The following is a 13,923-nucleotide window of genomic DNA, read 5'->3' on the forward strand; positions in this document are numbered from 1 at the left end:
CCAGGGCTTTTAGTTTTAATTAGTGAGAGAGATATGGTGCAATGTGCTTACACCATCTTAATGGGACTGGAAGCACTTTATATATAGAATTTTGAACAGTCATGGCAAAAAGAAGAGTGGTTGAGCAAATGACTTTTGAGGCAGAATGTGCTGGAATCTTAACTTTAGTCACAGGCTAATCTCTGAACCTTAATTCTTCAACTATAAGATGATGATTCTACATGTTCAGTAAGTGTTTATGAACATCTACTATGTGCTAATGATTATTAGTATCAGAGTTTAAATTACCTTTAGAAACCTTCTATTCCAGTCTCTAATTTTACAGAAGAGGAGCCTCACCCCAAATAGGGACAGGGTCTTGAGCTGTGTCACCAGCTGGGAACTGCTACAGCTGGTACTATTCACTCCCAAGCCAGAGACCTTCCCACTTTATGTGAATGGCCATTTAATCTCTTTGATTGTGGGGAGGCGCGGGGGGCGGAGGGAGAAAGCCAGTTACAGTAAATCTCCTACATACAAACCTTCAAGTTGGGAACTTTCAAAGATGCGAACGCAAGGAGTGAAACTGTGCAGCTTGCCCTCTGTCTCCTATTGCTGACGATACTTCAGCTCTACATCTCCCACCTCCTCTCCCTCCTCCAGTAAGTAACTCTTCTTGCCTGTTCACTCCATACCAGCCCCTGTATGCCATCTGTCGTACTGTACTGTACTACTGTACTTTTCAAGGTACTGTACTGTAAGATTAAAAATGTTTATTTTTTGTGTGTTTTTTATGTATTATTTTGTGAAAAGTATTATAAACTTATTATAGTACAGCACTATATAGCCGATTGTGTTAGTTGGGTACCTAGGCTAACTTTGTTGGATCTATGAACAAAGTGGACTTATGAACGCGCTCTCAGAATGAAACTCTCTCTTATGTAGGGAACTTACTCTACTTAGTATGAGCTGGCCTTGTAAAAAGATCATCTTTAGCCTGGGGAATATATGCAACAAAAATGTATTGCAGGGTAGGAAAGCTCACGTTGGATTGCTCTTCACCTAATCCCCTGGACATTTTCCCAAGCACCTGCTGCATCTAGGAACGTGCACCTAACCCAGAAGAAAGTGGAAAGTCCCAGACACGCACTCCCCTCAAGCGTCTGCCATTCACATGGGGAGGGAGGGGAGGTGCATACAGGACAGAGAAGGATTTAACAATACAAAGGAATAGGTGCTAAGTTCTCACTGAGTAATAAACAAGCCCAGGGCTGTGGGAGTTTAGGCAAGATCAGGTAGAAGTACTTGGACTTTGGAGGACAGCCCTGGTTTGCAGCCTTCCTCTGCCACTTCCAAGCTGTATAGCTTGGTGTAAGTTATATGATCTTCAGAGCCTCGTTATAAAATAAGAATTACACCAAGTACCAGCTTCATAGAGTTGAAGTATTACAAAATAATTGTAGGTAACATTTACTAAGTCCTTACTGTGCGCCATTTCAATGCTCATGTAATTCTCCAAAAGATTCTAACAGGTAAGTTTTCAGATCAGGAAACTGAGGCACAGATCACCCTAATGGTGCATGAAGTGTGCTTAGCACATGGCTGGATCAAGGAGAAGGGGAAGGTGAGGGTGGGCCCTCGGTCAGTAGAAGTCTGAGGAGGAAATTTTGAGATGAGGCCAAAGAGTTGTAACCAAAGATAGAAGAGACCTTGGAATGCCCAACAGGCCCAAGAGGCAGGCTGGCCGCAGCTTGGATTCTCTTAGAGCCAGATATGCATCTGGGGAAGAAGGATCCTGAGAACATGGTATGTGGGGAAATGTGCCTCTGGGGAGCCAGGGCGCTCTAGTTCCAGTGCTGCTGCCAGCCCACTGCATAACCTGAGTCTTGGCCTTCCCATCCGTACAGAGAGGGGCAAGTGCACTAGAATTGGGAGCCTCAAACTCAAGTGCTTTTGGAAGACACCGTGGGTGGAGAAGCCAGGTATATGTCAGTGTGTGAGGGAGAGGTGGGCCTGGTAGGTGGAGAAAGAATGTTGTGCTTAAAGGCATTCATATTCAGTTGTCTGAAAGACTGGCCAAACAAAATGCACCTGCTGGCCAGATCGGGCCGCCCCAGGGAGTTGAGCTCCTTGGTCTGGTCAACGTGCAGGGTGCTTCCAGCTCTGAACGGTCCAGGGATCATCTTGTGACTGCAGGCCTTCCTTTCCTTTTTTTTTGTTTTTTAATTATTTATTCACTTATTTTGGCTGCGCTGGGTCTTAGTTGCATCACGCAGGATCTTCATTGCGGCATGTGGACTTCTTAGTTGCCGCATGCGGACTCTTAGTTCCAGCATGCATGTGGGATCTAGTTCCCCCACCAGGAATCGAACCCTGGGCCCGCTGCATGAGGAGCACCGAGTCTTACCCACTGGACCACAAGGAAGTCCCTCTTTTTTTTTTTTTTTAATTGTGAAATATACCTCACATAAAATTTACCATCTTAACCAGTTTTAAGTGTACAGTTCAGTGACATAAAGTACATTCATATTGTTGTACAAAGATCATCACCATCCATCTCTTTTCATCTTGCAAAACCAAAACCGTGTACCCATTAAACAATAATCCCCCATTTATTCCTCCCCCCAGCCCATGGGACTCACCAGTCTAATTTCTGACTCTGAATCTGACTACTCCAGTTACCTCATATAAGTGGAATCACATAGTATCTGTCATTTTGTGACTAGCTTACTTCACTTAGCTTAATGTTTTCAAGAGTCATCCATGTTGGGGCATATGTCAGGATTTCCTTCTTTGAAAGGCTGAATAATATTCCATTGTATGTATGGACCACATTTTGTTTATCCATTCCTTCATCGGTGGACACTCAGCTTGCCTCCAACTTCTGGCTACTGTGAATAATGCTGCTATGAACGTAGGTATACAGATATCTGTGCATGTTCCTGCTTCCGATTCTTTTGTGTACATACGCCCAGAAGAGGCATGCCTTTCTTCTTTATGCTTGTGTTCCTCTTTCTCCTCCTCTCTTCTTACATTGGGCATTTCTGTAGGTTCTGCCCCTGGAAAACAAGATGAAGGATGCCCGCCACTTCCCAGTCATCCTGTCTTTGGGAATGTCCATCGTTACTGCCCTCTACATCAGCATCGGGACTCTGGGCTACCTGCGGTTCGGAAATGACATCAAGGCCAGCATAACCCTTAACCTGCCCAACTGCTGGTAACTCTATGGGCTCTCAGGTGGTAGGGACTCGGGGCCAGTGGGAACAGGAACATATAGGTCACTTTCTCCTCCTTTCCGCAGAAGGTAAACTGAGGTCTGGAGGGTCTCCACAGGGAGAAGCAGAGCTGACACTGAAACTGTGGGCTCTGGATTCTCTGTCCAGGGAGCTCTTCTTCAACAACAGCCTCCCATGTTGAGTGAGGCCTTGATAGCTAGCTTAGTATGAGGAAGGACATGATTTAGGAAGAGAGGGCAGAAGTCGGAGTCCTTGGTCACCTAAAGAGAGAAAGGAGGGGCACAGAGAAGGGCAAGAGGCAGAGAGTGGAGCCGGTGGGTGGCTCCAATTACATTTACTAAGGCTGCACTACCAAGTCCTGCAGAGTAGCTAGGATGAAAAAGTAGTAAAACAAGAACCAATTGGGGAAGACCATTAGAATCTGGAAAATGTTTATATCAAGTGACCCAATTCATATAACAGTTAGCTGACCCAGACTTCAACACTGGATATTTAAATAGACAGATGAACCCCTATCACATTGTGCAGCACTTTCTCCCACACTGAGGCATGTCATTAATTACCAGGTGCCTGTCTTTTTAAGGGTCACTTGGAGGCTTAATTTGTCTAAATGGGGCTCCTTTCCCAAGTTGATCAATATCATTCATCAATCATTTACTGCATCCCAATTACACACAGATGCCAGGCTAGACACGTGGTGTGGAGGGTGCTGATGTGAGTAGACTATGATTTTGAGCTTCACTATCTTCCTCAGCTCATGGTCCAATGGGAATGGGGAATGGATAGTGTACGTACACAGATACAACATAGAACAGAAAAAGAAGCCCTCCAGAATAGTGGAGAGCACTTGGGGACTCCCAAGGAAAGAAAGTACATTGGAATGGGAGAACAGGGAATCTCCCTGTCCAATGAGAACTCCGTCCAAACAAGGACAACGACAGCACCTCTGAATCCAAGACCCAGTTACACCAACTCCTAGCTCATGGTCATGGATGGTTTATTTAACTTCTCTGATGTTCAGTTTCCTCTTCTAAAAAGCAGCGTTATCATGTGGATTAAGTTGGGCATGCCTAAAAGCATCTGCAATGTAGCACCTCCTCTAAAGATGGGAATTTTAAAAAATAGGTGGGGTTTGCACAGATGGAAAGGGAGTAGAGAGGGTGTTCCAGGCAGCAGATAGAGTGTGAGCAAGAAACACAGAGATGTGGAAGTTTGCCTTTTTAAGGAATGGACTAAATATACACAGACACAGTCATACAGGTTTATTTAACATGCCAGATGCATCTACCACATTAGTGGGCTAAATGAAAAAAGCCTTATCTCCATTGGTCAAAAAAGGCATCGATAAAACTCAGCATCCCCCATCACATGCTCTCCTGCCCCCAGTCTGAGGCCTGCAGGTAACCCTGCCTCTCCTTTTATCCCCCAACCCTCACACAATCCTCTGTGTAGACTACCTCTTCCCTCAAGGATTTGGGATTCTGCAGTTCATTCAACCACCTGGAAGCATTTGTTGAGAGCCTGTTACATGCCAGGTGCTTTGGGGGATCCAGAGAATTCCTAAGAAAAGAGATTACAGAAGAGCAGATCTTTTAGACCCAGGTTTTTTGGTCTTCACCCCTTATCACTTGTATCTCCCTGAGCAAGGTACCGGGCCTGAGCCTCTGTTTCCTAAAATCGAAAATTCAGCATCAAGTGATGATGGTTTATGAAGGTGTTATATATACCCATACCTGAGATTCTTTTTATGTAGAGAGGACGCTCTCAACAGTTTCCATTTGAATCTGTGATGGTTCACTCTATTTCCACTGCATGCTCTGCTGTGACTTCCTCTCATAGAAGGTCCCTCCCCATCATTTTCAGACAAGGAAACATTTGCCTATGGGACTGTTCCAAGGTCAGAGGTTAATGTACAAGGAGGCCAGGGACTTCCCTGGCAGTCCAGTGGTTAAGACTCCACACTTCCAGTGTAGGGGGCTTTCAATCCCTGGTCGGGGAACTAAGATCCCACATACCGTGCAGAGAGGCCAAAAAAAAAAAAAAGCAAAAACAAAATAACAAGGAGGTCAGGTGTCAGAGCACGTTGGCCTTGAGAGCACTGCTCTGGTTTGTCCTGCAGGCTGTACCAGTCAGTCAAGATCCTCTACATAATTGGCATCCTGTGCACCTACGCCCTGCAGTTCTACGTCCCTGCAGAAATCATCATTCCCTTCGCCACCTCCCAGGTGTTAAAGCGCTGGGCACTGCCTCTGGAATTGTTCATCCGCCTCGCCATGGTCAGCCTGACATGTGAGTAGGAGGCAGAGCACCTCGTTGCTGTTTTCCTGAGGGTTATCAGGAATCAGCCAGATGGTAGACAATAGTCATGATAACCAGCATTGATTGCATACTAACTGTGTTTCAGGGACCATTCTAATGCTTTCCAAGTAGTAATTCATTTCATTTATGCTTTAGGGGCAGCTTAATTCTTACATGTACCTAATTAGACAGATTTACCGGTGTCCAGCTTGAGGGAGTGACAACTTATCAAATAATAATCACAATAAGAACTGACTTTTATTAACCACCTACTATGTGCCAGCCACTGTGCTAAGCTCTTTCTGTTCCATATTTCATAGTATTTTATTCAGTCCTTGCAGGAACTCTTATGAGGTAGGACTGTGATAAACCCTACTTTGTAAATGAGAAAGCTGAAGCAGAGAGTGATAAGTAATTGGGCAGGAAGTGCCAGAGGTGGGATTTGAACCCAAGTCCAGGCCCATCACCCTTCACCTCCAGGACAGAGGTTGAAAATGGTGGCCAGTGAGTCTAATCTGGCATCAGAGGTATGTTGTTTCACCCTCATAATGTTGTATAAATTTGGGCCAACATTAAAAATGTGGGAGAGGTCTCACATACAAATGCAGATTTCTAATGTTTGGGGGAAAAATAAAATGATTTGGCAAACCTAGGGTCACATCCCCATTGGCAGCAGTGCCTTGGCCTCCGATGGGCTGGTATTCACCTGTTGGCTTCAACTGTCCCCACTCACCCCCTCGGCAGCCCTCCTTGTGCTCCAGGCCCTATGATCCAGGGTGCCCCTTTCTGTAAGTATTTTAGTGGAGGCGAAGATGATAGAGCTTCCTGTGTTGCGTTTGCCATGGCCCAGCTGTCCCTAAGCCTCCTTTTAATTGTGATTCTTGCTGTGCTAGACCAGCCCATATAAATCATGGGACACTGATTTTCTTCCTTTGAAGTTATTTGTTCCCAATTTGTCCTAGGAGGCAGGGACACTACCCTTCAGAATATTAGAGACTCCAGAAAGATCAATGAATTTGCCCCAGATATGAAGATAACAATTCCTTAAGCTTCTGTATGCATTGCCCCAGTCAGTACATATGCAAACGGTTACTTGCAAACAAGTAATAATAATAAAGTAATAATGAAATAATAACAAAAATAACTTTTCTGAGTGTTTTACACGAATTAACTCATTTAAAACTTTAACACCTGGGCTTCCTTGGTGGCATAGTGGTTGAGAGTCCACCTGCCGATGCAGGGGATACAGGTTCGTGCCCTGATCCGGGAAGATCCCACATGCCGCGGAGCAGCTGGGCCCATGAGCCGTGGCCGCTGAGCCTGCGCGTCCGGAGCCTGTACTCCGCAACGGAGAGGCCACAACAGTGAGAGGCCCGCGTACCGCAAAAAAACAAACAAAGCAAAAAACAACTTTAACACCATTTGCAGTATGAACCATAATACCTAAAAGGATAGCTACCATCTCCATTTGGCAGATGAGGGAAAAAACTGAGAAACGGGTGGAGACTTACCCAAGGCCACACAGGGAGAAACCAGAATCCTGCCTTCCAGTCCTGTTTTGTTCTGTTATACCACACTCCATCCTAGGAGACCTGGGGGAGCCTTCTGGGCTTTCTTTGTAACTAGGAAAATTGTCCATCAGGTAAAATAAAAAATGTAAAAGCCCAGGCCTATAAAACAGCCTACAAAAAAAACTATATACATATATAAATAATATATAATTATATATATAAATTTAAACATATAATTATATTATATGTTACATATTATAATTATATAATTATAAAATATAATTATGTAATCACATATACGTATATATTATATATATATAATTTCAAAATCTTTATTTTAGCTTTTAGTATTTCTTTGTTAGATGTTTTCTGACATGTATATAAAACCTGGAGAAGATACTGCTTTAGAAGGACCCTGTGATCTTGTTCCCACTGAAGACCCCTTTCTATAAATAATTTCACATTCTAATTGTTTGCAAGTAAGAGGTTCTTGCAGTCATGTTACTTATTAATGTTAGTTCCATGAAGGTAGGGGTTTTTTTTTGTCTATTTTGTACATTGACACATTCCAAACAGCTGGACAGTTCCCAGCACTGTTATTTAGTGTTATTTATTAAGTAAGAGCTTAATCATTGAACATGTAGAGATTCGAAATGTACTTCTGTGGCATAAAAATTATCTTAGGCTAAAAGCATTAGAACAAGCAGCCACAGGGGTTGCAAACCCTTATCTAAACTTCCTTTGCTGAATTAAGCAGGAACTTCTGAAAAATACAGGCACCATAAATCCCCTTTCTGGGAGATTTTCAATCAGAAAGAAGACTAACCATCATCACAGACTGAGTAATTACTTAAATTATCAGAGAATGTCATACATTCCACTTGTTCTTGCATGGAAGCTAATTCTCCCCCATCCAGTTCCCCTTCTTTGTTTGGAGAGCCAATTCATCTGAAGGCTCCCTAGCCCTAAATAAACTTTGTCTTTCTGCCTGTTAATTGCCTAATTGTCAGTTAAATTCTCAGGCCCTCAAACACTTGAACCTGAATGGGAAGAGGGAAGGTTTTTCTCCCCAACAATATGAATGTATATATTTGAACAATAATTGGTTGAAAATGATTGAAAGGAGACACACCAAAATTTTAATGTATAAACCTCTAGTGAATGTGATTGGGGGTTATTACAGGAGTTTCAGCTTTTTCTTTAAGTAACTGAATGTATGAGAAACAACTGGTATATGTTTTAAGAAAAAGATTTTTAAAACAAACTTTAAAATTTTGGCTAAGCCTGGGAAGAGCCTTCTATCCCGTATCATCTCCCGCAGGCATCTTGGCCATCCTCATCCCCCGCCTGGACCTGGTCCTCTCTCTGGTGGGCTCCCTGAGCAGCAGTGCCCTGGCCCTCATCATCCCACCCCTCCTGGAGATCACCACCTACTACTCAGAGGGCATGAGTCCCATCACCATCATCAAGGACGCCCTGATCAGCATCCTGGGCTTCGTGGGCTTTGTGATGGGGACCTACCAGGCCCTGGACGAGCTGATCCAGTCAGAAGACACTCTCACCTTTTCCAACTCCACCATTTTTATTCAGTGAAAATGGCACTGCTTCTTACCCACCAGCACCTGACATTTAATGATATAAATCTCTTCTATATGCATTATCTATATTTTGCTGCTTTACCTTTCTCTGAGTCAAGTCACAGTGAAACAAGCACGGACTCACCAGCTACAAGGTCTAGATGGTAATTTAAAAAAATTTTTTTTTATTTATTTTCTTTCCGTCTCTAGCTTTCCACTACACTGAGAGCTCTCTCACTGAAGGCTCTTGATTCCATTCGGGTTTTTGGCAATTCACACGATGAATTTCACACCTTGAGTGGGGCTATGCAAGAGGAAGCCACCAGGGGGCATCCAAGAGGCAGCACCTGTGCAGCCAGCTAAGGCTGATGGTGATTTGGTAGACAAAGGGTGTCCTCTTTTCCAGATCTGTTTAAAGAGCAAAGATTAAGAGTGGGGACATAATCCATAATCCAGCAAGGTGTGCACAGCTCCAGCGTCAAGATGGACAGGATCCACAGGTCCATGGTGAGCTGCAACTCTCAGACAGAAAGGAACCACCATATTTAAGTCAAGGGCAATAAACTTTCTAAACAACTGGATAAAGTTTTGGCCCAATTCAAAGATCTCAACAAGGGACAGTCGTCACAGAAATGGATGTGCCAATGGCGGGGGGTGGGGGGTAGGGTGGGGATGGACAATGATTATTTCATTATTTATCTCTTGATTCTTTTTTTTTCTTTAACCTCTTGATTCTTGCAACAAGCATTCTTTCTTACCTACCACACACCAACCATAGTTCAAAGTTCTTGTAATAGTTTGCAAAAATGGCGACAAATTCCTCTTGACAATGTGACATTGCAGCTCCCATCAAGAAGTGAAATCTATATCTCTACCCCTAGAAACTTGTCTTGGCCCTGTAACTTGCTTTGGCCAATGGGACATTAGTAAATGTGACGCAAGCAGAGGTTTCGTGACGGCTAATGCATTGGAACTTTCATCGTGATGCTCTGTGTAGATAAGAGCACCAAGTGAAGAAGCCGGGTCTAGCCTGCTGGAGGAAGAGAGACCATGTGGAGCAGAAATGAATCATCCCAGTTGAGCCCCATCTCCCAGAACAGCCAGCCTGCCGACTTCCAGACACGTGAGTGAAGTATCCTAGACTATATACAGCCCCAGTCAAGCTGGCCTGGACCATAAATATTGCTCAGATGATCCACAGAATTATGAGAAATAATAAATGTTTTTAGTTTTAAGCCATAAGATGTGGAAGCTTTTATGCAGCAAAAGCTAACTGATACATTTCTCTAAAGGGGATACACTAATGAGTGAGAAAAGAATCTCCGTCCTCCAGCTAGTCTGCTCTCCACTGGGGAATAATGACAGGTCATCAACTAAGTTAATACCATCATAGGTCCGTTTGAGGGCAGGGGGACACTAACTGCTCTGGAGTACTGAGCATGTCTTTCCACCGGTGGCACCATTAGAGCTGGATTTTGAGTAGAACTTGGGTCTCCCAACACTGATTCTGACCGTCCTTCCACTCAATCCTGCTGCCTTGACATTCCCGTGCCTTTTGTCATGTCTGACCTTGGCTGACAGCCAGGAGCCCCTCAACCCAACACAGCACTTCACCCTTCTTGGTGGTGACGGCTCCCTCCCTCCTCCCTAAAATCACTAAAATTGGGGAAAGGCATATAGATAAATGAGATGTTGTAGGCAGATCTGTAGTTTAGTGGGGGGTAAGGATGTTTCTTATTACACTCTGTATGGCGTTGGAAAGTGACCCATGCTTGTTTCAGCCTCAGTTTTAAGATACCATTTTAAACAGCCCTTTCCTGCTTACTTTTATCCATCATCCTCCCTTTGCAGCCTAGGGAAGTTACGGAGGGGTGAGGGGCGTGTCTGCCCCAATTCCCAAGTTCTGGTCTCCTGTTTTTGTGTGTTACTTTCTGCCTGCTGGATTCCAGAAGGTACTTCATGAACACAAGCTCCACACCCAGATCCCATAGTCTGCAGAGTACCTGCTGGGAGATGGGACACTCATAGCCTCTGCAGTGGTCCACAGCCTACCTGGCCAGAGAGCTGGGTCATCATTTCTACATCAGAAATGTAAAAGACCCAAAGGACTTCCACCGATTGGTTCAGAGGCTTGGCAAAGTGGTCTTCCTCTCTCTGACCCTGTCTCCTCCACCTGGCTCAACTGTCACCCCACCCAACCTTGCTAAGTTTAAGATTGTTTTCTCTGTTATTAAAAAATGGTCACTCTCATTCTCCAAGGACAAGTCCCTACTGTGTAAGATGATCAGGTTAATCTTATCATTTAGACTAGTCTGGCTAAAGTTAAATCTTGGAAAGAAAGAAAGAAATTTAGCAACATGGATATAAGCAATAAAAGCAATCTGGGGAAACTTATTAGTAATTGTCAGCAACACTAAAGATACCAACTATTAGAATTGCGTGAGTGTTGGGGGTATTAAAATTTTTTAATTGTTCGATACTGGGTTTTTACATACACACACACACACACACACACACACACACACAGAGGCTTCCCCCTCCCTACCCCCCTACTGATTCTTTAACTTTGGGAGCTTGCTTTTGAATCAAGGATCAGAGAAAATCATTCCATTCCTCAGTGAGCACTTTTTAAGTGTTTTGCATGTGCTTATCTCATTTAATCCTTACAATGAAACCATGAGGTATGTATTGTCATTGTTCTCATTTTCAGATAAGGAAATAGGCTTAGAAATATTGAATAACTTGCTGACGATCAAACATGTAGTGACAAATGGGTTCAGGACTGAAGACTTTCCACACCATCACTCCTCACTGCTTTGTAGAGAGCCCAGGAGAGACCTTTGAATGATGGTGGTTAAAGTAAAAATGGGAAAAATGTGTCCAGTGGATTACACATTTTAAAAAATTAGAAACCCCACAGCCTCTCTTTATAAGTAATAAATCAGCTGTGAACTGAAGAGGGGGTTTCTGGAGACTGTATGGTGATTCAGGAGCAAAGCAGGATTTCCTTGCCACCCTTCAAGTCTGCCTGATGCTATTTAAACTCTTCTCAGGCCTAGAGAGAAAAGAAAGTCTTCCCTACTTTTTATACAAAGATATCCTGATTCTGATACCAAAATCTGACAAAGCACACAGAAAAACCATGACCCAATATAAACATAAATACAAGCATCTTTGGGACTTCCCTGGTGGCGCAGTGGTTAAGAATCCGCCTGCCAACGCAGGGGACACTGGTTCGAGCCCTGGTCCGGGAAGATCCCACATGCCGCGGAGCAACTAAGCCCACACACCACAACTACTGAGCCTGCACTCTAGAGCCCGTGAGCCACAACTACTGAGCCCACATGCCACAACTACAGAAGCCCACGCACCTAGAGCCCGTGCTCCTCAATAAGGGAAGCCACCACAATGAGAAGCCCGTGCACCACAATGAAGAGTAGCCCCCGCTCGCCGCAACTAGAGAAAGCCCGCATGCAGCAACGAAGACCCAACACAGCCAAAAATTAATTAATTAATTAAAATATAATCTGCAAAATCATTATCTTTCCTACATACTAATCGTCATCAAAAAAACAAAATGAGTGGAATGATATCAGCAACATGGAGTGAAGAGCTACCTCTCTCTCTCCCCCCTTCAATCTACAATCAGTCAAACATCCACAACTCAACAAAGGCTCCTCTGCCCAACACACCAGGACACTAGAGAATTCTAAACATCTGTATACCTAAAGGTGGGTAGACTGAAACACATAAAGGAGGCAGAACTGAGGGACCAGCAGAGTTGGTGCCTGCAATCCCAGCCCTTTGACCGTGGCAGCTAAACCGCAGCTTCAGAGAACCCAAGAGTAGAAGGGGAGGTGGAGCACACAACTCCAGCCTCCTGACCACAGCTGTGCCTGCGGCCACAGGTAGCTGTGCCTGTGGCCAATAAATAGTGTTCAATAAATAGTCACATGAAAAAAAATGAAACTAGACCATTATCTTACACCATACCCAAAAATCAACTCAAAGTGCATTAAAGACTTGAATATAAGACATGAAACCATAAATCTCCTAGAAGAAAAGAGAGTCAGTACCCTCCTTGACATCAGTCTTAGCAATATCTTTCTAGATATGTCTCTTCAGGCAAGGGAAACAAAAGCAAAAATAAATGGGACTACATAAAACTAAAAAGCTTCTGCACAACAAAGGAAACAATCAATAAAAGGAAAAGACAACCAACTAAATGAGAGAAAATACTTGGAAATGATATATTCATTAAGGGATTAATATCCAAAATATATAAAGAACTCATACAACTCAACAACAAAACCCAAACAACCCATTTAAAAAATAGGCAGAGGAGCTGAATAGACATTTTTCCAAAGAAGACATACAAATGACCAATAGGCACATGGAAAGATGCTCAACATCACTAATTATAAGGAAAATACAAATCAAAACCACAATGAGATATCACCTCACACTGATAAGAATGACTGTTATCAAAAGGACAAGAAATAACAAGTGTTGGTGAAGAAGTAGAGAAAAGGGAACTCCTGTGCACTCTTGGTGGGAATGTAAATTGGTGCAGCCACTATGGAAAACAGTATGCAGATTCTTCAGAATTCTCCAAGATTCTTCAGATTCTACAAGAACAGACCTACCATATGATTCATGTATCCCACTTCTGGGCATTTATCCAAATAACGTAAAAGCACCAATTTAAAAAGGTAAACGAACCCCTGTGTTCACTGTGTTACTATTGACAAGAGCCAAGATACGGAAACAGTGGATAAAGAATAAGTGATATATATATATATACAACGGAATACTACTAAGCCACCAAAAAAGAGAAAATCTTGCCATTTGTGACAATATGGATAGAACTTGAGGGTATTACGCCAAGTGAAATAAGTCAGACAGGGACTTCCCTGGTGGCGCAGTGGTTAAGAATCTGCTTGCCAATGCAGGGGACAGGGTTCAAGCCCTGGTCCAGGAAGATCCCACATGCCGTGGAGCAGCTAAGGCTATGAGCCACAACTGCAGTCCAGAGCCTGTGAGCCACAACTACAGAGCCCACATGCCACAACTACTGAAACCCACGTGCCTAGAGCCTGTGCTCCACAACAAGAGAAGCCACCGCAATGAGAAGCTCATGCACTGCAACAAAGAGTAGCCCCCGCTCGCCGCAACTAGAGAAAGTCAGCGCACAGCAGCGAAGACCCAACACAGTCAACAATTAATTAATCTTTTAAAAAGAAATAAGTCAAAGACAAATACCCTATGATTTCACTTATATGTGGAATATTAAAAACTAATAAACAAACAAAAACAAAATAA

At 43.5% G+C, this 13,923-nt stretch overlaps 1 protein-coding gene across 2 annotated transcripts in view; it reads left to right on the plus strand.

Annotated features, from left to right (window-relative positions):
* Positions 1-9,843, plus strand: part of LOC113606836 (proton-coupled amino acid transporter 2-like) — a 30,526-nt gene extending 20,683 nt beyond the window's left edge. Inside the window, exons 9-11 of one of the 2 annotated variants that reach the window (XM_027081498.1) lie at positions 3,030-3,196; positions 5,335-5,504; positions 8,346-8,740. In XM_027081498.1, the coding sequence (XP_026937299.1) occupies positions 3,030-3,196; positions 5,335-5,504; positions 8,346-8,617 (609 nt within the window). In that variant the 3' untranslated portion in view covers positions 8,618-8,740. Of the gene's footprint in view, positions 1-3,029; positions 3,197-5,334; positions 5,505-8,345 lie in introns of both variants that reach the window. The other variant, XM_027081499.1, reaches the window with a different exon arrangement.
* The last annotated feature ends 4,080 nt before the right edge of the window (positions 9,844-13,923 follow it).

This window comes from Aethalodelphis obliquidens, unplaced genomic scaffold (genome assembly GCF_003676395.1).
Source record: "Aethalodelphis obliquidens isolate GAN/ISIS:26980383/991018 unplaced genomic scaffold, ASM367639v1 scaffold45, whole genome shotgun sequence".
NCBI lineage: Eukaryota > Metazoa > Chordata > Mammalia > Artiodactyla > Delphinidae > Aethalodelphis > Aethalodelphis obliquidens.